At 34.1% G+C, this 25,887-nt stretch overlaps 1 protein-coding gene across 1 annotated transcript; it reads left to right on the forward strand.

Moving 5' to 3' along the window:
* Positions 1-17,907: 17,907 nt before the first annotated feature.
* Positions 17,908-21,593, forward strand: LOC100802480 (phosphoglycerate kinase, cytosolic). The gene is made up of 7 exons (XM_003546773.5): positions 17,908-18,145; positions 18,236-18,442; positions 19,218-19,295; positions 19,405-19,665; positions 19,762-20,079; positions 20,386-20,544; positions 21,164-21,593. Exons 2-7 carry the CDS (start codon positions 18,248-18,250, stop codon positions 21,356-21,358), a joined length of 1,206 nt encoding a protein of 401 aa, XP_003546821.1. The 5' UTR covers positions 17,908-18,145; positions 18,236-18,247; the 3' UTR covers positions 21,359-21,593.
* Positions 21,594-25,887: the final 4,294 nt, after the last annotated feature.

Here is a 25,887-nt window from a genome sequence, read left to right on the forward strand (position 1 = left end):
ATTTCATAATGTTCTTTTAACTGTGCAAGACAAAGTAATCTGCAATAAAATAATTGAGATAAAGAAAGAAAAAAATACAAACTCGTTTTATCCTGGTTCGGTCACTTCCCGTGCTTACGTCCAGTTCTCAAGCAACCCATTTGAGATTTTCCACTAACTTTGTAAACTCTTTACAACTTCTGAATACACCTTAGGATCCTTCTCCCTTGTGGTCAGGATTCTCACAAGTCAAAAGACAAACAGTCTCTTGATCACAACAATATTTTTAGAATGTACAGAAGAATTTCTCTCTTTTAGAGATGATAATACAAATTGAAGATCTTAGAAGAATACTCAATTGATTTGCAAGTGTTTGGCCAATAGTTGTTTTGAGAGTATTTGACAATTAAGTTCCCTTTTAAAATCTCTCTCTTACTTTTCGAAGTCAGACACACATATATATAGGCCCATTGTGCCTTCTCAAAATGGTTTGAAGAGATGTGTCTTTTCAAAAAACTTTTCTTACAAAGTTATATTTCTGAAGAGTCATGACTTTTCAAAGTTTTTTTTTTGAAATCTCTTCACTGGTAATCGATTACAGGATTCTGGTAATCGATTACACAAATCAAAATTCAAACAATTTTGTGCCGTTAGTCAAAAATATCTTCACAAACTCTTTGGTAATCGATTACTAGTTCAAAAATATCTTTTTGAACTGATTTAGTCTTTGATAAAAGAGTGTTTGATACTAAAGATGTTGAGGCCAAACTAAAGCAATCAAATTTGAGGTTCTTTAAACAAATTTACTAAGTTCTTATCTTAGATTTACTTGATCTTGTTCTTTTGAGTTGATTCAATATTGAAGCAATCTCTGTTTTCTTAACCTTGAATGATTTTTGAAGCAATCTTGTTTATACTTTGCCATCATCAAAAACACGTATTCATACATTTACAGATAGCAATTTTTTTTCTCTGCAAGAGCTAAAGATGTGGTGTTTGTTATTACAAAAGGATCTACCCAGTTTGAGTTTGATTTGTTTTTTTGTTGCTACCATTTTTTGTTGGCAACCTCGCCGATAGCGATTAGTTCAATAGACTGACTCGTTATATACAAGTCTTGTGACTATCGATTGTTGTGGATCTAAATATAGGCATTGAGTAATAGGTTGTCCAACCAAAGGCGAACATAGTTTGTTCCCATTTTGGTGTTGTCTGCAGTTGTAATGTGAGTGGTGGTGAAACCCTAATTCACTTAATTGTATATCGTGTTTCCATTTTTTACGATTTTATGGTGTTAGTGGATAACGTTGAATTTTTTTTTTTTTTTGGTAGATATCATCATGAATGAAGAACAGTTGGAGAAATGTTTTATGAGTCAAGCAAGGGGAACATAATTTTCAGTAAGATATTATAACTTAATTACTTTGTATATTTTCCAACAAAATAAATAAATGTTATTTTTTTGTTGTAGAGATTGAATAATATTACAATTGATGGCAATGTCAACGGACATGGTTACTTTGCTGGAGATAATGATATGGATGAAGATAGTGCTATAGATGGACATGATAATTTCGATGGAGAAGACGATGGATATGGATGGGACATGATTACTTTGCTAGAGATAATGAAGTGGATGGAGAAGATGGCATGGATGGACATGATGATTTGCTATAGATGATGATCTGAATGGAGAAGATGACATGTGTAGATATCAAACCCAAAGGATCAATTGTGTTCCCAAACAATTAATTTTTTAAAACTAAGCAATTAAGGTTAAATTAAATGAAAGATAGTTGTGGTCAATTGCTCAATTTGATAAATAAGAATCAAAGATAGAAGAACTGATGTGAAAATAATTATAATAAGTAGCTTAGGATTGTAATTTCACACTTACCCCAATTTCCTTCAATTCTAATTCTAACAAAACCCCAAATATTGTCAATTACTGTATTTTAAAATCCAATTATCAACATTTGGTCATGGTTTAATAATGCTCTTTGTCGTAATCAATACTCAATTGATCATAGAAATATTGTATTAGGTCAAAGGATTAAGTTTAAAACAAGGGTGATCAATTAATTAATCTATCAAAATTTCTCATAACCAGTTTGATAATGCAAGTTATGTAGAAGCAATATCTTCCTAGGTCAATTAATTACACAAAAATGGTCACCATCATGCAATAGATTAAGATTCGAAGTTATCAATTCCAAATTAACAATAAATAATAAAGAAGGGATTTAATTAATTGGAAAACATCAAGGGTTTCATTAAAATTAGAAGAGGGGTACAAGAGTATGGCTACATTAGAATCTCATATTAGGGAGACTAGTCTCTTATGACCATAACAAAACTAGAAATCCCAATAAAGAACTCAAACATAAAAAGAGAAGGAGAATTGGCCATAATTCGTCCCAATTGTGATCTTTGTGCTCCTTTGCAGTTGAGAGACTCCCTCATGATCCTCTTCTCTCTCAGAACTCTCAAGAATGTCAATAAAACAAGACACCAAAAAGAGAGGTCTCATTCCATATTTATAATACTCTGTGGAGTTTCTTTTTCTATTTTTCTTTAATGACATAATATTATCAATTAGGATTTAAATCTGGTAGGTGATCCCTGTAATTTTTAAGTGACAAGTGACGCAGGCAAACCACAGAAGTAACAAATTATCGCGATTATACAAAATTTTATGGCTATGGTCTCCTTATTAGCTCCAAAAGTTCATGATATTTAGCTATTTTTTCTCATGAAATCTCTTAAGTACCCGTCTTTCAAAAATTTACTTCAAACCATGAGTTTTGACAAATAAAACATATCAAAATGCATGAATTTGCCATGAAAACACACATCAAAATACAATCAAATTCGGGTTTATCAACATGGGTGAAAATGAAGATGATTTCATCATTAATGGCATTTTAGACATCTACAACATTGATATGTGGAACATTAAGGTTGATGAAGTTAAAAGGCTAGAATTTGCATATCTTGAGACTGCATATACTTATTTTATTGTGGGTATTCAAGAGTTAAATAGTTTTATATTGGCAAGAGCCATTTTATTAGGAATTGCCATGGGGAAACCATGCAATAGACTTTCCATTGCTTGCATAAATGTATTACATGTGATTACGGTTTGAATCTAGAAAATAGAAAGTGGTAGCCAACAAATAAGATTAGGTGTGACTGTAAAGCGTTGTTTTGTGTTCAAGTGCATATTTATACAACTCGATGGTATGTGTTAGTATTTAATCCTTATCATAATCATAACTTGTTGGCTGAAGAGTTATGTGCATTGCTTCTAGCTCATAAGAAAATGATTGCAAATGATATAATGCAAATCCAAAATTATAGAAAAGTTGGGATTAACACTTCTATGGTGCATTGCTAACAATTGTGGTAGTTATAATTAGATGGGTTTTGTGATAAAAGATATGCATAATCAACATGGTAGACAAAGACGCGAACATAAAACTAATGTAAGTGGTGCTTTAAAATATTTTTGAAGGATTTGTCTTCAAAAGACCTATTGATGTTTGTAGCTTATACTATTGATGATGAAAAAAAAGGCTCAAATGCCTATTTTGGTGTGACAGTGAAAGCCAGATGAATTATAAATTTTTTAGTGATGCGTTAGTGTTTGATGCCACATATAAGAAGAACAAGTACTTGTGCCCTTTATTTTGTCTTCTTTGGTGTTAATCATAATAATTAGATGATTATTTTTGCAACGGAACTTGTCACAAATGAGATTGAAGAAACCTATATTTGATTGATACAAAAATTTAGTGAAGCAATGAAAAGAAAAAGTCTTTCTTCAGTTATAATAGATGGTGATGTTGCCATGAAGAATGTGATAAGAAGAGCTTGTAGGGATTGTCTTACCATAAGATTGAGACTCCAAGCCAAAGGTATTGATTGCCCATATTTGTGTGTTCTTTGCGAAAGAGACCTTGAGAGTTGTTTTCATGTGTTTTATGGGTGCGACTGTAGTCAACAATGCTAGAGGAAAGTCCAGTTGTGACACTATATTAACTCTGCTTTGGATAGTTGTGACAATTTTAAGCAACTATGTTTTTTGTATTGCTTAATATTAATATTGAGGAGTATGCCAGAGTTGTCATGCTCATGTGGAGTACTTGGTTTTCCAAAAAGGCAAAATATTAGCAAAACTAAAACTTTGATGTTGATCAAGTAGTTGATAGAGATGTGCAAATGCTCACGAAATGGAAGCTTGCTAAAGTAGTGTCAGATTTAGACCGAAATCATAACCAACCTCATAGTGTGGTGACTTGGGAAGCTTTAGAGTTGGATGCTTATAAATGCAATGTGGATGCAACATTTTGGAGTCAAGGTAACTCAATTGGTTGGGGGATGTGTATTAGAGATCATAAAGGTAAATTTGTGCCAACAAAGACTATATTTTCCGTTGTTGGTTTTGATCTTATCTAGGTTGAAGCTTTGGGCCTTCTACATGCTTTATCGTGGGTAGTACAATTAAGCCTCCCTTCCGTCATCTTTGAAATGGATTGCAAATCTATAGTAGATCGTGTGCTCACTGAAGTTGCTAATGTATTTGAGGTGGGCTTTATTCTAACTGAGTGTAAGACTTTGCTTCTCTCCTAGTGCAACTTTAAGGTCAAGTTTCTTAGGCAACAAGTGAATATGGTGGTTCATGTGTTAGCAAGGACATCCATTGACTATGCTAGTCCCACTTTGTTTAATTCTATGCCTACTTGTATTTATCATTTTATTATCAATGATACGAGTTAAGTTTGTCTTCTTTAAAAAAGAAGATATTTCTTAAACAATATCAATTTACCATTGTATCAAGTCTCTAATTACATACACTAACTAATGAAAAATTCTAGGGTGAACCTTCAAATAGGTGGTTCACCAAGGAATCACTATTTTTTTATTAGTTAAAAGACAATTGTATCCTTATTTTGGACCATTGGATATAAAAGAAATAATTGAAAAATGTAGATTAAAAAGTAGCAATTGAATATTTGTTAACTAATAAAAAAAGATCCTAGATATTTGTTTGGTTAAAAAATATTAAAATTATAATATATTATGAAAATACTATTTTAACCTACCTTAAAAACAATAGTTTTGGTGCCTTGTGTGAAGGTGTTTGCACTGGTGGTTTGTGGCCTGTGCAGTTGTGCTTGATAAAGTAATGGAATTTGATGTGTGGGAGAGTAGTGTTTTGGTTCATAAATTCTATATTCCCTCCATGGTGTTGTTTGACATCAATAGAGAGTTGAATTGCACCATGAAAGTTAAAATTGGATTGAATGACAAAGTTAGTGGTTGGAGATTTAGGATTTCCAATTTGTAGGATCATTGAATGTGGTGGTTTGAAAACCATTTTTGTCGAAGAAAGCTTGAAAACAATGGCGAGTTTGGAAAAATGGGAAACAAAGAACAATTTCTTTGTGAAATATCAATAGTTACACTAGAAAGGGGATTGAATAGTGTATTAATCAAAGATAATAACTTTTTGGAAATAATGACTTTTATCAACAATATAATAAGACAAATGTAACAATGTCTTCTACTGAGTTCAAAACAAAGTTTTGATGAAAAACAAAATTTGATCATCCAGTAATAATAAAATAGGATTTTCATAAAGGTTTTTCGAGTAAACACTTAGTGAGAAAATGTGTCAAAATAAGCTTAGAAGAATACTCAATTAAATAGCTTAAGAGAAGTAGAAACAATTGATTTATACTAGTTCACACAAATAGAGCTATGTCCAGTTCTCTTTTACAGTTTTGTAAAAGGTTCCACTAATCAAAACTTTGATTACAAACAAGTATTTTATCCGACTACTCATGGCTATACAAGTATTCTCTACATCGCTCATGGCACACCATTAGACTCCCCTTGGATTTAAGAACACCCAAGTATTGTTTAACACTAAGTCACTCCTGGATTTCACAAACAAAAGTTAGAATGAATACAATGATTCATCAACACTCAAAGAGTGGATAAACACTTCAGCTTAATACAAATAACTTTACTTAGCAAAAGATAAAAAGATTAAGTGTTGAGTGTGTCGTCCATTAATTTAGCAGAGTTTCACTTCAGAAAACTTGTGTTCGTTTTCCACTCAATAATTTTTCTACTTCTTTTCTTTAGCAAGAGACACATTTTATAGACTTCAGTGTAGAATCTGTTACAGGATTAGTGTTGATCCTTGATATGACCATTGTCTCATAATTGGAGGCAAAAACTAAAATACAATAAATCACACTATAAGGGGGGTTGAATAGTGTGTTATTCAAAGTATAAAGCCTTTTAAATGGAAGATGTTTATGATAAACAAGTTTATAAAACCCTTGTCTAGTGAGTAAAAGTGGATTATCATCCAATGATGTATAAAACTTATTTTTCAGTAAAAACCTTGTGTGCAAAATGTATCAATAATGGACTTTGAGATACTTTGGTAAGCTAAAGAAGAGCAAGAAAAATACTTCATTTTATGCTAGCTCACTTAGCCAGAGCTACGTCTAGTTCTCTTTTACCAACCAGTAAAGGATTCCACTAATCAAAGTTGATTACAACTAGTATTCTTTTCTGCCACTTTTGCCTTACAAGTATTCTTAAGGTCACTACTAGCACAACCCTTAGACTCTCCCTAAATCTAAGAACACCCAAGTATTGTTTTGTCATTAAGCTACTTCTGGATTTCATAGAAAAAAGTTTGATATAGAATCAAAGATTCTTTATAACACCTAACGAGTGAATTTATAATGTAGCTCTAATTTCTCACAAGTACTTTGTATATCACAAAGGATGGACTCTCTTAAACTCAATGTGTTTCTCAATAAATGCTTTTCTTTTCTCTTCTTTTTTTGTTCGTGTTCTTCATTGTAGTTCTTTAATCCTTGATGTCGTATTTATATGTAAAGAGAGGCTCATAATTATGGATAGTATCTTGGGGATCGAATAATATGACCATTGTGCAGCTTGATCTTGTTTCTTGAAATAGACAGATACTCTGCGTTAGGATAAGAACTTTCCATATTTGTCATACATAGCTCGATATGGCAATTAGATTCAAAAAAGGAAATATAAGATTGATTTGCAAATTTATTCCTTTCAAATAGAATCATATAAACTGGCATAAATTGATAGTCAAATAAGAATACATATTTTCAATCGATGTTTGGATGGACTAGACGAGTACTTCATATTTCCAATAGACGAGGTATCCACTAATGTATAAGTCTCACCTGGTGTTACTTCCAGTCATCAAACCTGTTGACTTACATATAACAAAATGGTTAATACAAATTTATATATTTATTTTTCATCAAAACCTTAAGAGATGTCTAGGTCGTCTATTGATGGATAGTCCAGTGTCTAAAAAAAACATGTGGCATACTTTGAATGTCAAGGATAGGAATAAAAGTATAGAAAACGTATGTGCTCCTCTTCCATGACGAAAGCGACCCTTGAGGAATATTCTGCAAATTCTTTCTATTCCCTTCTATTTTGCCTCTCCTTAAATTTCAAATGTTAGAAATTCAAATAAAGAGTTGTAAAGCTAAAATTCGAAAAGCAAGAATGCACACTTTCCTTTGTGGCTAACATTGTCCTCTAGTACCTTGTTGGACGTCACTTATGAGAATATAAAATAAGTGTATAAGTGATTTAAGTCCAGTGGACACAAGTAAGAACAACACAATGTGTAAACATTGTTTTTCACAATAAGTGGACATGGTTGATAGATCATGTTCACTTAACCACAACTCATTAGATTATCAACAATCTATACTTTTGTAATCATTAAAATCCAATGTATGATAGGTCGTTTACTGGATAATGGATTGTCTAGATCTAACAATCTTCCCCCTTTTGATGATTACAAACAATAGATATTTTGACAAAAAGATAAAACATAATCAAGATAAGATAGATATAGTAAGGCATGGTTATGAGTTATGTAATAGAGCATACACACACACACACACACACACATATATATATATATATATATGTATGTATGTATGTATGTATGTATGTATGTATGTATGTATGTATGTATGTATGTATGGCATGTATAAACTCCCCTTAAGTTCAACAACTTTAACACATAATGATGAGATGAGTATGAAGACTAATCATGAAATGTGTGTGTAGAAACAACAAAATAAACAACAACATTAAACACTAGAATACTCCAAAGACCACTTTCATTAATCAAGAGTTGCGATTTACAAGATCAAATTTTTTACCTTCTCTCCTCTTTTGTTATAAACAAAAAGGCTAAGGGTTCAAAGAAAGAAATGATGATAGGACATCATGGTCACTATTAAACTTGAGGTGGTGGAGGAGGCTACATAGGTGGTGGTGAAGATAGTGGTAGAGGTGTGGGTTCAATAGAGGCAAGAATAAAGGATAAGAGGGGTGGTTCAATGGCAGGTGGTGGTGGTTGGACGATAGTAGGAGCAACAACAACACCTGACATAAACAAAGGTAGCTTCATTTGAGGTTTTAGACTTCTTAGACACAAGTTCTTTTGATTGAATGATAGCCTCATAAGCTTGAGCTGCTTTGGATGCAGTTGGGGTCTTGTCCATGACTCTAGTGTTAGTGAGAACAATGATGACCTCATTAACAATGTTTTGGGTGCTCTTTTGATCTTTCAACCTCATAAAGTTTCTCCATGCTTTTTTTTGGGATACTTCAGTTGATGGACAAACACGTTGTTGTGTATCAGGTGCCAACCAATGTGGTTGCATCTCAATAAAATTTGAGTGAACTTGGTGTGCCTATCGTGGGGGCTCAAGATGGACTATAGATTTTGAGGATAAAGCCTTGAAGGCTTCAAATGAAGTGTGTTCATAGTCAAATCTCATCTATTTTGGAGTAGACACAGAAGAAGACTCTCATAGGATGGGCTCTCCTTAGACTAAATCAAAAAAAGTAGATGATGATATACTTTGAAAGTTACCTTTAAGGAATTCCAAAGGAAATCTTTATGCATTTGCTAGAGGTGTCTTCTTTTTCCAATAAAGTGTGAATCTTTCCAAGTGGATTGGATATAGAGGTAGATGTTGCTTGGTTGTAGTAGGTGGAGAAGTCTGCACTTGAGAGATAGGGTCATCATTGTTCTCATTACTGGATGATGATGGAGGTGAGGGGGGGATCCATTCCTTTTCCACTATTTTGGGATTAGCCTTGGTGACTCTTATTTTTACTCTCTTTGGAACCTCAAAAGGGATAATTGGTTGTCTGGTTACTTTATCCCTCTTGGGTGTAGGAGAAGGTTTTTTTTTAATAGTTGATTTCATCTTCCTTAAAGCAACTGGAGTATCATCACCTTCATCCTCGGTTTCACTCAAATCCCTTAGCTTCTGAGTGGTTTTGTTTACTTCAACCTTCTTCTTTGGACCACTGGTTACTAGATGAGTAGTGGTGGAAAAACCAGCCAACTTATGCTTCTTTTTGGTTTTGTGTTCTCTGGCCATTAATTATTCCTCATTTTCTTCCCTTTGAGACTATTCTCTTGTCTTTTTATTCTTTTGTTGTTTACTTATGATCTTCTGAACCTTCCTGGGAATGCCAAAGCTACGTAGGTTCTTATCTTCATTAGCGATAGCTTTAACAAGCCTTTTTGGTTTTCTCCTGTTGATAGCTTCCTCGTCCATTTAAGGCACTTTTTTCAAAGATTGTTCGATCACAACCTTCATAGCCTTAAGGTTGGTTTTGCTGAATTTTTGTTGCTTAGCAACAACAAAACCTTTGATTGTGATGATGTGCTTGGAGTCCTCATCCATCTTATCAAACACGTGATAATCTCCTTGATCCTAAAGAATCTTGTTCATTAGGGCAGCATAGTATATATTTCCCAATCCTCCCAAACATCCCAGATTGTAGAGGATGTTAATATAAATAGTGTGTGGCAAATCAACAGGAAGTTTTCCATTAGATAGAAGAGGATAAACTTATGTAAATCGGAGAAAGTTGTCTTTGACCCAGCCTTATGAAGGTCACTCTTATTGAGGATGTTAAGCCAAATCTTTACCCTTTCACACATCATATTATAGACTATTGTATTCTATTCACCGACCTTTTCTGCATTCTCCTTGTACAAAGCTCTAGTTACATAGGAGTCATAGGCCTTCTTCTAACCTTAATGATAAGTGTTGCCTTCATGAATGCATCCAGTGGCCTTGGCAATGGTGTCATTGGACAAGGTTACCTGAACTCCAAGAACCTTGGACACAGTGGCCTTAATGATCAAAAACTCAGCATTCCTCCAGAACATTCTGATGAGTTCTGGGTAGATGGTTTGAGGCTCATTAAAGAATAGTCTTACACCATAGAATAGTAGAGTCTCGTTGAGTTTGAGACCTACTTTCTCCAGTTCATTGATATCAGAGAAATGCTCTACATGGATTGAAGGTTCATAGTCGATGTGGATAGTGGTAACTCCATGGTAGGGATCCTTTCTTCTGTCGATGAGTTCTTAGATGATATGAAAAGGTTGTCGAGGCTAGGGTTTATGTTTCAGAGATTGAAGATGAAGAATTTTTTTGATAGAGAAGTTAAATATGTTTAAGATTATCTATGTAGGTTTTATTATATGCTTTTGAGTCCATCTAGTTCGCATTTGCCATTGTTGCATTTGAGTCTTGCAACAAGGTCATTGCTTCTGGCTGCCAATCGATTATGTGCAGTTTAATTGAGCATTTGAAGTATTTTGTGTTATATTTTCTTAATTTATTTTCCCATATAAATATATTCTTTTATATTTCTTTCTTACATTTCTAAACTTATTAACTATTAATTTCAGGTTAAATTGTAATTTTTATCTGTTGATTTCACAAATCAACCATTTTCATCCATCTAGTTCTTAATGATAAAATTAGGTCCTCTAATTGTATTAATTTGTGATTTTGATACTTCGGCTATACTCATGTGTGGGTCTTGCATTGGTTAGTTGGTTAGGTGCGAGTTAATGACTAATTGATATTAATTACCAAAAAAAATTCCCAAATCACCTCAAGCCCTTGCTTCCTCCTTAGAAGAAGCCTTCCCGGTGCATGGCTTGTTGTCGACTGCGTCATCGTGCTCTTGCTCGTTCTCATCACCACCGCCATAACAAAGGCAAAGAAGAAGAAAATGAACAAGGTTAGGGTTCAACAAAGGTTGAGGTGGCGCTAATAGAAAGGATGTTAAATAAATTGAGACAGTATTGTTTGACCAAGTCCATGAGAATCTGTTTTATGTTATTTTGTTCCTAGTTTTAAGTTGTTATGGCAGGTGGAAGAGTCAATGACTTGTGTTTCTTCCTATTTTTAAGTAATTGGTTATTGTTAGTAGGATAGTGATTATATATTGGTTATTTACTGTATTGCCTATAAATAGGCTATAGATTAATAAAGCAAATACACTTCCACAATATTTTGCCTTCTCATTTTCGTAGTGCAGTATCTTTATTTTCCCTATTTTTAACAGTGACATCTGAGCTAGGTTTATTTTCTGAGTGTACAAAGGGAAATGTGAGAGTTGTGAACACCAAAAGGTTAGGGGAGACACTGGGAAGTGCAGTAGAGAGTAAGTCATTATTTCTTCACTTTATTTTCTGTTTTGCAGCAACAACAGAGGACAATGGCCACAGATAATTTCGTGCAACCTGCCATTCCTCGTTTTGATGGTCATTATGACCATTGAGCCTGTTGATGGAAAACTTCTTAAGGTCTAAGGAGTATTGGCAAGTTGTATCTGATGGAATTCCCGTAGGAGAGGCCAACATGACAATGACAGATGCACAAAAAACAGAAATAGAAGGGCTGCGTTTGAAGGATCTCAAGGTAAAGAATTATCTTTTCCAAGTAATTGATCGCCCAATCTTTGAAACTATCCTTTGCAAGGATACGTCCAAGGACATTTAGGATTCCATGAAGAAGAAATACCAAGGTTCTGCATGAGCAAAGAGGCAGCAACTTCAAACACTTCGTTTGGAGTTTGAAACACTATGAATGAAATCAGGAGAATCAGTCACAAACTATTTTTTACGAACGATGACAATCGTCAACAAGATGCAAATCCATGGTGACAATACGGAGGACACCATTGTAGTTGAGAAGATTCTTCGATCATTGACTACAAAATTCAATTTTGTTGCTTGTGCTATCGAAGAAGCTCATGACATTGAGGAACTTTCACTTGATCAGCTGCAAAGTTCCTTATTGGTTCAAGAGAAGAAAATTAACCAGCAGGAGACAAAGGAGAAAGCATTGAAAGTCTCAATCAAAAATCATCCCACATCAAAAGGAAAAAGAGGGTAAGGCAAAGGTAGAGGCAATAGAGGCAGAGGTCAAGGAAGCAATGATCGTGGCAGCCAATAAGAACGTGGAAACCAACAAGAACATCAACAACACCATGAGAATCGATTCCAAATAAGAGGAAGAGGCAGAGGGGGCAACCATTCAACAACTCAAAGAGATAAGTCAAATGTTGAATGCTACCGTTGTCACAGGTATGGTCATTATCAATCAGAATGTTGGACTAATATGAACAAAGACAATGGAGAGAGAACTAACTTTGCAGAAAAGGAAAAGGAACAGGAAGTGTCTTTTTTGATGGTATGCCATGTAAAGGAAGAAACTCAACAAAATTTGTGGTATTTAGACACTGGTTGTAGCAACCATATGTGTGGAGACAAGGAGGTGTTCTCTGAGTTAGATGAGACTTTTCGCAATACAGTCAAGTTTGGCAATAACTCCACTATCTCTGTCCTGGGAAAAGGAATGGTAACACTCCATGCCAAAGAGAATTCAACTCACAATATTTCTAATGTTTTGTTTGTTCCAGATTTAAAAACCATCTTGCTTAGTGTGGGTCAACTACAAGAGAAGGGATATGAAATTTCTATGAAAGACGACGTATGTCAAATCAGAGATGAAAAGTTAGACTTAATTGCTCAAGTTAACATGACGCCAAATCGCATGTTCCCACTTTATCTCCACAGCACCAGTCACTCGTGCTTCTCAACCAAATTGAAAGATTACGCTTGGCTTTGGCACTTTCGTTATGGTCACTTGAACTTCGGTGGGTTGAAGACTTTGTGGCAGAAAAATATGGTGACAGGTCTTCCTTAAATCACAACTTCCTCTGAAGTTTGTGAAGAATGTGTAGTTAGCAAACAACAATGTAATCCATTTCCACAAGGAAAATCATGGCGAGCAAAAAAGGCATTGGAGTTGGTGTATTTTGACATTTGCGGGCCAATAAATCCATCTTCAAATGGTGGTAAAAGATATCTATCTGATCACTTTTATTGACGATCTTAGCCGCAAAACATGGGTGTATTTTTTGCAGGAAAAATCTGAAGCACTTGCCTCATTTAAAAATTTTAAAGTGCTTGTTGAGAAAGAAGTTGACAACCCAATTAAAGTACTTCGCATGGATTGTGGTGGAGAATTCAACTCACATGAATTCACAAATTTTTTAGAGACCCATGGAATCAAAAGGAAATTTACAACTGTTTACACACCTCAACAAAATGGTGTATGCGAGAGGAAAAATTGTACAATTATGAACATGGTGCGAAGTATTTTGACAAGGAGTGGAGTTTCCAAAACTTTCTAGCCTGAAGCTGTCAACTGGAGCATTCATATTTTGAATAGAAGTCCCACACTTGTTGTTCAAAATATGACACCGGAGGAAGCATGGAGCGGGGAAAGACCAGCAGTAGATCATTTCCAAATTTTTGGGTGTGTTGCCTATGCTCACATTCCGGATAAAAAGAGAAGAAAGCTAGATGACAAGGGAGAAAAATGCATTTTTCTTGGTGTTAGTGAACAGTCAAAAGCTTACAAATTGTATAATCCTATCACCAAGAAAATTGTCATTAGTCGTGATGTGATTTTTGATGAAGGGCGGTTTTGGATTTGTGATAAAGATAGTGTTCAACAACACATACAAGTTGATTTTGATGGAGGTAATATAGAAGAAAGGCTGCAACCCTCAGTGAATGTGCAACCCGCAACAATTGAGCAACAACCAATAAACAACCCACACATTTCAACGTGTTAAGCAAAGACATGCTTGGATGGCTGATTTTAAGGTATATGGACTTCCCCAATATGAAGATCCGCATACATATTTTACACTATTTTTAGATTGTGATCCAATAGCTTTTGAAGATGTTGTTAAAGAATCCAAATGGTGAAAGGCAATGGATGCTGAAATTGCAGCCATAAAAAAGAACAATACTTGGGAGTTGATGGAGCTTCCCAAAGGTCAAAAGACAATTGGTGTGAAGTGGATTTACAAGACCAAACTGAAAGAGAATGGCGAAGTTGAAAAATTCAAGGCGCGGTTGGTAGCAAAAGGCTACAAACAAGAGTTCGGGATTGACTACAAAGAAGTCTTTGCTTCGGTGGCGAGGCATAATACAATTAGATTGGTGATTGCTTTAGCAGCACAAAAATCATGGCCCATCTTCCAGTTGGATGGGAAATCAGCATTCTTGCACGAAAACTTGGAAGAGCAGGTATTTGTTGATCAACCTCTCGGTTACATTAAGATCAGAAATGATCATAAAGTGTATAAATTGAGAAAGTTTCTTTATGGACTAAAACAAGCACCACAGGCTTGGTATAGTCATATTGAAGCTTATTTTTTGAGAGAAGGATTTCTGAAATGTCCTTATGAACACACACTTTTTGTTAAAATTACTAATGGTGGAAAAATGCTCATTGTATGTGTGTACGTGGATGATCTTATTTTTACTGGGAATGATGTTGCCATGTTTGACAAATTTAAGAAGTCCATGATGATTAAATTCGATATGACTGATCTTGGCATGTTGCATTATTTTTTGGGCATTGAAGTTGTGCAATCTGCTGATGGAATCTTTATTTCTCAAAAGAAGTATGTGCAAGAAATATTGGACAGGTTTCAGATGACAAATTGTAATTCTGTTAACACACCGGTTGAGTATGGTTTGAAACTAACCAAGGATCATGGAGGAAAAAAAGTTGAGCACCATATAAGTGAGGAGAAACCCATAAACCTGAGCCTTAAGGTTTTAGGTTAAAGTGTGGTGTCAAGTTCTCTTATGTGGTGGCTCATGGTCTACCGGAGTAAATCTCCCCAATGTTTACTCCCCTCGAATTTCCCCTAACAACTGGTATCAGAACCGTTGGTTTTACTTGGACTGGCTTAGACGAGTAAGATGTAGCTAGAGCATGTGGGCTCTAATGGCTATACTTGTAGATGATAATGACTTCTACTAGAGGGGGAGACCACTGAATCTTACCATGTGGAAGAGACTCACACTTGAAGGGGAGATTGTTGGAGTATAAGTGTGAGGTGAAGTCCTACATCGGGTAGAAGTGGAAAAGTTGAACACCATATAAGTGAGGAGAAAACCCATAAACTTGAGCTTTAAGGTTTTGGGTTAAATTGTGATATCAAAGTTCTCTTATGTGGTGGCTTGTGGTCCACCGGAATAAATCTCCCCGAGATTAATAAAGCAAATACACTTCCACAATATTTTGCCTTCTCATTTCCGTAGTGTAGTATCTTTATTTTCCCTATTTTTAAAAGAGGATAAAGGTCATCCTTAACCCTTGCAAATCTCGGGTTTTCTTGTGTTTCTTGCTGATATCCTCTGACTACAACATCCCCCTCATCGTCACCGTGTTCAAAATCTGTGAATCAAAGCAAAAATTGTAATTTTAAAATCATCAATCACGAACGGTGAGAACGCAAGGTTGTACCTGCAAATGGGTCTTTAAAGTTTGTGATTTTTGTGAATCTTATGTTTGAAACTTTTAATTTCTGGGTCCGTGTTTATATTTTCTCTTCATCATTCTTATGGTTTTTTTTTTTTTATCACAATGGGTTGAATGGTTTCAATGTTGTTGCTGCAACAATGGAGGTGTGGGTTGTGGGTAGTAACGGTGAAGAAATTAGGGTTTGCAACAACGGAAAGGACCTCTGCAACATCATTTCTGGTTTTTCATTATTTAAAAAATAAACTTAATTAACATTCTAATCACAATTATTCACTAATAACAAACACATAAGTGTGGTACTAAAAAATTACGTGGTCAACTTTTGGAGGGTAAGGTCAATGATTGCAAATAGACAAAAATTCCAAAATCACAAATTAGTGATACCAGGGACTCAATTTTACCATTAATTAAAAACTAGGGGATAAAAATTGCTGATCTACCAAATCAGGAGACCAAAATTGCAGCCTTAATTTTATCAAACACTCCTAATATAAAAATTAGCAAGTTAACAATTTTTAGTTTTCAACTAACAAGTTTTAGTTAACTTCTATTTTTTTTTTATATCCCAAATATTTTAAATCCGCCTGCATGTACACCTATGATAATCATATCCAGCTCCTAAAATTTTCTCCTTTAAGAAACCGACAGAAATTATATTAAGGATCATGCGTCATGAAACATGAAACATGAGTCATAACGAAAGTATTACAGTCTTCACCCAATTGCGTTTAGATTAAAACAGCTAATCACAAGCACTATATTTTCTTTTTTGTTAACTTCGAAGTTCAACGTAGAACGGTAGAAGAATACAGAGAAAGATGCTGAAGGGAATATCCCTTTGTGAATTTCCACAGTTTGTCCCTGTCGGTTTTTTTCATATAATGTTTTTTTAATCAGGGTCTCTAAAAATATATTTGAATTAACTGCATATTTGATTCAATTTATTTTAAAAAAAATCATCATTTTAATTTTTTGAGGAAATTATAAAATATAAATGAATATTTTAAAATTTAAACCCAACTAAATATGTTATGAGATTAATTTTGAATAATGAATAATTTAAGTGAAACCCTATCTAGAATAATAATTTCAGGATTTAAATTTTTAACATGACAATTAAATTTTACCTAAAATTAGTTTATTTTACTGTGTCTAATGACTCGTTCACTCTTAATATTTACGAAAATTCCCTTTATGTACGTTGCATGCTTTTTACGCTTGCCCTCCTAGTTATTCATCAATTGTTTTAGATACAAGTATTCACGGGATTTGTTTTATAAGAAAAGTATTCAGTTAAATTGGCTTAAAAATAACAATCATTGTCACAAGTTACTAAATTATTGAAGTGATTCAAAATTTGATTTGGTTGGCTTTAAATATGAAATAAATTATATTAAGAGATAAATACTTACATTATATATGTATTCATAGTCTCTAATAAAGATTATACAAATATTAACTGTGTCTTGATGGGATTAATTAAAAAACTAAAAGAGAATTTTTTTAATAGTTACTAAATTAATATTTTGATTAGAAGTTTAATAGTTGATACTTGTTAGATTATTTATAAAAGACAACTTCTATATCATTTGATTTATTTTTAGATGTTTATTAAGTTACATTACTATATTTTATATCAATAAGTTTTTATTAACATTAATTGTTAAGAGATTAATATTGATTATAACATAAAATAATTGTGTTATACCACTAAATACAGTCATATCAGCTTATTCGAATTTAATAAAAGGATCAAAATCATATATTTCACAAAAAATATAAGACTTAAAATAAAAGGATTAAAATTATAAATTTTAAGAAATATGATTACTAAAATTACATTTAAACCTAAAAATTAAGTTTTTATTCTTAACACTAATATCTTAAAAGATTTTCCGCTAAATTTCTACAAAAACTTTCTAAAAGTGATAAATTGCTATAAAAATTTGTATAGGACTAAGATTTATAATTATTATAAATTATAAATTAAAAGAGAATAGTTTCACCTGAAATATTAAAACTATTAAAATTTTAATTAATGATTTTTTAAGATGCACTCTTAATTGGGAGTGTCAAATTCATCAACAATGGACCCAAAAAGGGGCAAAAAACGTTGGGCTAACAATACTGCCATGTTTGCTAGCAAGTAACTCTCAACTTCAGGTCCACAGATTCAGTTCCACTGCGCCCACCGTGCCACCCAGAGAAAAAAGGTTCCCCAAACAGAGTAATTAATAATAACACAAAACCCCCCTCACACGTGTCGTACACACGAGTACCACAAACCTCTCTCTATAAATCTTTCTAGAACGTTTCTTCACTCCCCGAACCTGATCTCTTGCTAGTTGCCACACTACACCGATATTTCCACCAAACCCGTTTGCGTTGTTGTGAGTGTCGCCTCCAAAGTTTGAATCTTTTCTGCGTTTCCTCATCTGGGTCCTGATCCCTTTCTCGTTTTTGGATTTGGGTTTGCGCAGGTTTGCGAATAAATGGCGACTAAGAGGAGCGTGGGAACGTTGAAGGAGGGTGATTTGAAGGGGAAGAGGGTATTCGTGAGGGTCGATCTGAACGTGCCTTTGGATGACAACCTTAACATCACCGATGACACTAGAGTCCGTGCTGCTGTTCCCACCATCAAGTACTTGACTGGTTATGGTGCTAAAGTGATCCTTTCTAGCCATTTGGTATGCTGTTTATAAACCATTTTCATGTTTTTTAGGTATCTGGGTATGTTTTATTTTAGTTTAACAATTATTTGGAATCTGGGTTTGGTTTTTGGTTGGGTTTGAAGTTGTGCTACTATTGTGGGTTTGCATTGGATTGGGTTTTGGCTATGTGTATGTTTGTTTTATTGATAGGTGTTTGGGTGTGTTTTGTTTTAGTCTAGGAATAATTTGGAGTCTAGGTTTTTGTTTGGTTGAATTTGATGTTATGTTACTTTTGTGGGATTTTGTTAGATTGGGTATTGTGTATCTGTATGTGTGTTTTATTAATAGAAACTGAGAAAACGATGTCTTTCACTGTAACATTTTTATCTTTTCAGGATTTGAAACTGAAATAGGAGAAAAGGAAAATTAATAGTTACACATAACGATTGTTATTACTACTATAATTATTTTGTCCATTTGTCTCTATTGGGATGAAAGGATCTCCTTTTATGGTTTTGAGTTTGATTTTTGTTGATCCCAGTTGGGGTGACATGCCTTTCTATTGAAATTGGGTTTACTGTGATTGGTTCAGTTTGCTTTAATGAGATCTGTAAAAAATAGCAAGTTAAATGGAATGTTTTCTAACTAATATAGTTGTTGGGTTGTCATTCTTTTATTTTTTTTTAACCTTTTCTTTTGGGTGTATTAGTAGAGGAGTTACTATTATTCTATTAAGACCATGAATGTCAGAAAAGTGTGGTGAGTAGTAGTGACTTGAAAAGTGATTTTGCCTTGACTATGCTGTTTTCAGGGACGTCCAAAAGGTGTAACACCTAAATACAGTTTGAAGCCTCTTGTGCCAAGGCTGTCTCAACTTCTTGGAATTGAGGTGTGCCTTCTAAGCTGCTCCATTTTGTTTTGTTTTGGCATTCCTTCCACCCCCTTTTCGTTTGCTTGATTTTCTGCTTATTCACTGTGTCATTTTCTCTTGATTACAGGTTACGATGGCCAATGACTCTATTGGGGAGGAAGTTGAAAAGTTGGTTACACAACTTCCAGAAGGTGGTGTTTTGCTTCTAGAGAATGTGAGGTTCTACAAGGAGGAAGAGAAGAATGATCCTGAATTTGCAAAGAAGTTGGCTTCTCTAGCTGATCTCTATGTGAATGATGCATTTGGCACTGCCCACAGAGCTCATGCTTCTACAGAAGGAGTTGCCAAATACTTGAAGCCCTCTGTTGCAGGATTCCTAATGCAGAAGGTTTGTAGGAAGTAATTGTTAGCTTCATTATATATATATTGGGTAATTATGTAATTTATACAGTTGATTGATCTGATGTATTTTTAATTGTTTCAGGAGCTTGATTATCTAGTTGGGGCTGTGTCAAACCCCAAGAGACCATTTGCTGCTATTGTCGGTGGATCGAAGGTGTCTTCCAAGATTGGAGTTATTGAATCCTTGTTGGAGAAAGTTAATGTTCTCTTGCTTGGTGGAGGAATGATCTTTACCTTTTACAAGGCTCAGGGTTATTCAGTTGGGTCATCTCTTGTGGAGGAAGACAAGCTTAGCCTTGCAACTACACTTCTTGAAAAGGCCAAGGCTAAAGGGGTTTCTTTGTTGCTTCCAACTGATGTTGTCATAGCAGACAAGTTTGCTGCTGATGCTAACAGCAAGGTACTGCTTTTCATTAGAGTTGGGTTTATGGAATGTTTGGTTCTGCGGTGAGTATACAAAAAGTTGTGTATTTTATATGAAAATCCGAAAGCAGATTGGAGTTACTTTGAATGTGGAAAGTTAATCACTTTTAATGCACCGCAAACATACTATTTGTCATTCTATGGATGCATTGTTAATTATTTTGCATTTTTTAATGAAGGAAATATTAACATGACACTTTCAATAGCTTTATGATCCTGTCCTCAATAGTAGTGTTTCAAATGGTTGAGATATATACTTGAACCTTTGTTTATATGTTTTCAGACTGTGCCGGCATCAAGCATCCCAGATGGGTGGATGGGGTTGGATATTGGTCCTGATTCCATCAAGACATTTGGTGAAGCATTGGATACGACTCAGACCATTATTTGGAATGGACCAATGGGTGTTTTTGAGTTTGATAAGTTTGCCACAGGAACAGAGGTAAGAATAATAAAATAATAAATCATCCATTGCTTTTGAAAGATTTTGCAAGACTGTCTCACTGTAAAGTACTTCCAGTCCAAATATTGGATTCTTCTTTATAAGCCTGGTTACATCACTTGTACTCAAGTCTTCAGATTTGGGCCATTATTCATGGATCAAACTGTGAAAAAAAAGTTAAACAAAATTTATTTACAATTGAAAATCAGTTATCTTCCTTTTAATTTGCCCAATGTGAGAGAAATGCATTAGAGTCTTTGACAATCTACAATGGGAAGTTTCATGCTGGGACTAACATAGGACGACAATTTTTATCTATTTTCTTTTACTTATTTCATGCTTCTGTTGTAGGTTAGAAAATGATACTGCCATAGTGGTATTAGTATAATATAATATACTACATCTGTTTTAGAAAAAGATATGCATTTATCTGAAACTATATCATGCATATGTTAAACTCTGAGAAGCTCTTTGATAGATGTGCAACTGTAAAACTTCAGAGCATTACATGCACTAATGAAAAGCTCTTTGATGCTTTAAAATCTGATACTTGAAACTTCTATAAAATTTGATGTACTTGATCACTAGTAACTGAAGACTCTACCCTTTTTGTGCACAGGCTATAGCCAAGAAACTGGCAGAGCTGAGTGGGAAGGGAGTGACAACCATCATTGGAGGAGGTGACTCCGTTGCCGCTGTGGAGAAGGTTGGACTTGCAGACAAGATGAGCCACATCTCCACTGGTGGTGGTGCCAGCTTAGAGCTTCTTGAGGGAAAGCAACTCCCTGGTGTCCTTGCTCTTGATGATGCTTGAGCAAAAATCATTCGTTCCTTTGAAGTTTGTGCTTTATATTATTATTATGGTTGGGTTTCAGCCAACAGTGGATTAAGGTACAATGAGAGCTGCGAGCTCTTGCTCCTGTAGAGGCTTAATATAGGATAGGTTTCAAAATAAGAGGGTTTTGTGGCATCCTTGGTGTTGCATTGAGCTTTGATCTAATTGTTCTTGAACAATGTTCATTTCCAAATGAGTTTACTTTGTTGGTTAAGTTTGGTTTTCTTAGCGGCTAATTTTCGTGTTAATTTCCAAAGCTATAGTGATTTGGTATATGGTCCTCAATGGTTTGGTTAAATTTGAGTTTTATTTGTATATTCACATGGCTGGAAATGAGTTATTTTTGGATGCTTAGATAAAATTACAGAAGACATCGAAGGTTGAAGTGCGGCTTAACTAAGATCAGAAATAAGAATATAGGATCTCAACAATTTAGCGTGGCACTTGGGTATGGCTGGTCAGTTAAGCTATAATGATTTTGGTAAATTCTTTTAGGCTTAAATAGCATTTTGTTTCTTATAAAATAAGAATTTTTTTTGTTAAGCCTCGACCCTTTTCAATTTCTCAACCCCACCATTTTCAACAAATGGTTGGGGATCTATCTAAGGCTTAACTCTAGTTAATCTTTTAATTTACGTGCCCACTTATAACACAACTACAACTACGGAATCAATTCATGCATAAATGCATGTGCAACACATCCATATCAATATTTCCAACACTAGACTAGAGATCCATCTAAGCCTCAGTTCCTGTTTAATCTTCCAATTTACATGCCTTAAGGTCTTAAGTTCCATCAACAACAACCAATCTCAATGAATGATTCATTGTGACAAAATAACATTCATTAGGGTCATCTCATTCATTCACAAGGTTTAACAACAATACAATCCAACAACTCATTCATTCACAAGCTTTAACAACACCACGAGCCGACAAGTTGGGACCTCATCCAACTTCTCCCCTTCGAAAGGATTTATCCTTTAACGATTTGACTAAGTCATACACTAACCAACTCATACTAATTCTCTACTATTTACACCTTTTCAACAATTATCTAATTAATATTATGATATACATCTCATTTCTTAAGTTTCTTGCATGTTATCTCCCTCATTTTGCATTACTTGTCTACGACCGTGGTAGGTCAAAATATGATATCTAGAGTTATATATACTAATTCAACTGCATTGATTCTTGTCTCATTCAAAAGGTAAGAAGATTACCTATAACTTTTCTATTTACCCCAAGACTTAGGTTGAGAATGAGAAATTTGGGTAGTAAGTTGTTAAGATTCTTAAGTTTTCTATTTACCCAAGTAATGCAAAATGATATACTTTCAACTTTGCATAACTACTTACTACCCAATTTTCGTTTAAACAATTTTTTTGGGCTTAAGAAATTTTGCCCAAACCTCCCGACCTTATATGTTGTCCGAAATTCACTTAAGCCAATTTTGTCCAAATTTCTAGACCAAAGTCTATCCCAAAGTTGCTTAAGAAAATTTTTTTGGCTTAAGGCAACTTGCAATTTATTGCAATGCATTTTCTCCGTGATTTTGCAATTCCAGCCCCATCAACAGTTACCTAAGCTTTTTCTAATGCACCATGAATGATTCATAAATGATCCCAAATATTTTAATCTTCTAGGATTTAGTTTTGCCAATTTGATCCTTTTAGTTATTGCAAATTATTGAGCCATAAGATGAATTAGGACCCTTAATAATTTTAATTAGATGCAAATAATTATAAAGTTTAAAAGCTACGTCCTATATGTCATGAGATGAATGCATTGTATCTGCATTTGATAGATCAAACGAAAGCATACAAATGTTAAGTTTTAGTAAGCATTTAAGACTAAATTAATTGTTATGTGTTGAGATTCATTTTACAGAGAATGTTTGAACAACATTCTAGGATCTGTCGAAGGCAAAGGAAGTAAGAGAACAATCAAAAAATTAACCTCTCTCTTTCTCTCAAAAGAAACACTACATGTTGTGGACAGACGTGCTCATCGCTAAAGTGATTTCACCATTACTGGAGTGTGTCTCAAGGGAGACAAGCAGAGTGGTGTATCAACATGGACTTGAGGTGGATTTAATGCACCAACGAACACCTTTTTCAGATGACACACACTTTTTGAAATTGACTACAAATACAAGAAGCTTTGAAGAGTGGCGGATTTCAAAATTTGAAATATGTATTCCCTCTCTTCTTCCAGCATACTCTATGTAAATGCTTACGTGGTAGGGACAAACTAGGATAAAACTATATGTGTTTGATTCATTTCTCATACATGTTGTTAACTGATCAAGGGTTTGAATTTGAATTAGTCTTTAAAATTGTTTGCAAAATTTGTTAAGTATTGTCTAATTGGGTGTTTGTGAAAATTTCTAGTTTTGAACTCTTCAAACAATAGCTTTATTTTGAGAAAAAGGCTTGTGAAATTTTTTTCAAATCACAATCCAACCCCCCTTCTTATTATATTTGCCTTTACACATAATGTACAAATTAAAATACAAGTTCCATAAAATTAAAAAGTTGTGCAATTAGTTATATGTAACAAAATGTAAGTATAACATGTATATTTTCATTTAAAGTTTTGATATGTTTTTTTTACATGAAAAGTCCTAATATGTTAAAAAATATTTTTGATATAATAAAATAAATGGCCAAATGACCTATTTGGTCATTTATTTATTTTTGTTCAATTTAATCTTTTATCTTTTAAAAAGCTCATTTTAATCATTTATGTTTTAAAAATGACCAAAATGGTCTTTCCCGTCAATGTAAATTTAACATCATTAATGAAATAAAAGTATTGACGGCTAAAAGTTACTACAAAATGTAAGATTTTTTTTCCTCCATCTTCCCTCTCTTCTACTCCCTTCTTCCTCATTTCTCCTTCCTTATCTTTCGTCATTCCAATTTCATCTAAAATTTTACTATGAAACCTCATGAAACCAAATCAACTTATCATGCTTCATCTCAATTTCCCCACTAGGTGACACCACCAAAGTTGCAAAACCCCATCAACCTAAAACCATAAAAATTAAAATAAACAATAACAAAGTTCATGGCAAAATGACACAAATCAAAAGCAACTTAACACATGCACCCCCATCACACTTCCCCCACCACATGATGCCAAACCTCCAAAACCCTCCAACCCAAAATAGATACGAGTGAACAGTGAAGAAGAAGAAGAGAATTGAAAGGCACACAATTGAGAGAAAAAAGAAGAGTCAGTTTGTTGTTACCTTCCTTGCGATGAGCATGAGAAAATCTCATGTTGAGCTTGAGGTCCTTTCTTTATGTCAATGTGGCGAGTTACAATTCCATAACTCTTTCATCATTAATGACTTCTCAATTGTCCCCCAAGCCACACAAATGCGCCATGATTGATTTATGTATCATTTAAACATCAAACTAACACCAACCAACTAATGAATCATGCATTTCAATAGAAATTCCCAAATATATATCAAGTTAGGGTTCAAACCCACTTTTCCCAAATCAAACAACACAATTCATGTTCAAGAGAAGAAGAGGGGAATGGGATGAATAACAAGCACTCACTAGACGAGTGTGAGTATGTGTGAGTCTTCCTTGATCTTTCTCCCTTGTACTCCTTTCTCCTTTTCCAAGCACTTCTCTTTTCCAAGTGTGTGTTTGTTGAGGGTTGAGTGATGGGGGAAACTCTTATAGTTATATAACAGGTCATGGGCCTCCTATTGGGCCTACAAGTCTCTTCTCTCTTAAACTATGTTTAACCCATGTTTTAACTCTTAACTTATAATAAAATAAATATAATGCAAAATAATTACAAATGGCATCATATTCTTTATTCTTTTGTGGATCCTTTGTCCAAAGATATGTTTTCCTTCATTTTTCCCATGCTTCCTTCATACACTATTGAATATGCTTGTTAATCGAATTAATGATGCACTAAAATTTTATTAGAGCCAAATGAAACTTGTAAGTGAAAAAATATTGATGACCTAACACATCAAAAAGTTTGAGAAATTTTTGTATGAGATTGCCAACACACTTCATAAAATATATCAAGGATTTCTTTTTGTTTTTATAAAAATCATCACCCTTGTAGAAAATTTATCCATTGGACAATAAAAGGTCTAGCATATTGAATGCTAGTTTTCACAAAACTTTTGGGTCCAAGTTTCATTAATAGCGCGTTGGGCACTAAGTTTAGTTTAAAAAAAATCTTTGGACAGAGTTTAATTTTAACCAATTGGATGCATGTCCATGTCCATGTCCAGTTGAGTTGTTTTTGCGTCTACGTTATAGAATACATTACCTTCACCCATATTATTGAACGCATGTAACCCTTTAACACTTAATAAACATATTAATCTCCCAAATTTTAATATCGTTGCTATCATGTTGTTTAAAATTTAATTATCAAAGAAAATAAAAGGTTCTAACATTAAAAAAATATTTAGTTGATATTTTGTATTTCCACCATAAGCAAAATTGCCGGAAACAAAA

This window comes from Glycine max, chromosome 15 (assembly GCF_000004515.6).
Source record: "Glycine max cultivar Williams 82 chromosome 15, Glycine_max_v4.0, whole genome shotgun sequence".
In the NCBI taxonomy this organism is placed as follows: domain Eukaryota; kingdom Viridiplantae; phylum Streptophyta; class Magnoliopsida; order Fabales; family Fabaceae; genus Glycine; species Glycine max.

What these genes read in the sequence shown, in the direction of transcription:
- LOC100802480 (XM_003546773.5), top strand. Translation starts at nt 18,248, where the DNA reads ATGGCGACTAAGAGGAGCGTGGGAACGTTGAAGGAGGGTGATTTGAAG. An exon ending in TGATCCTTTCTAGCCATTTG is followed by an intron (nt 18,443 to 19,217) that starts GTATGCTGTTTA and finishes TGCTGTTTTCAG; the next exon opens with GGACGTCCAAAAGGTGTAAC. An exon ending in AGTTTGCCACAGGAACAGAG is followed by an intron (nt 20,545 to 21,163) that starts GTAAGAATAATA and finishes TTTTGTGCACAG; the next exon opens with GCTATAGCCAAGAAACTGGC.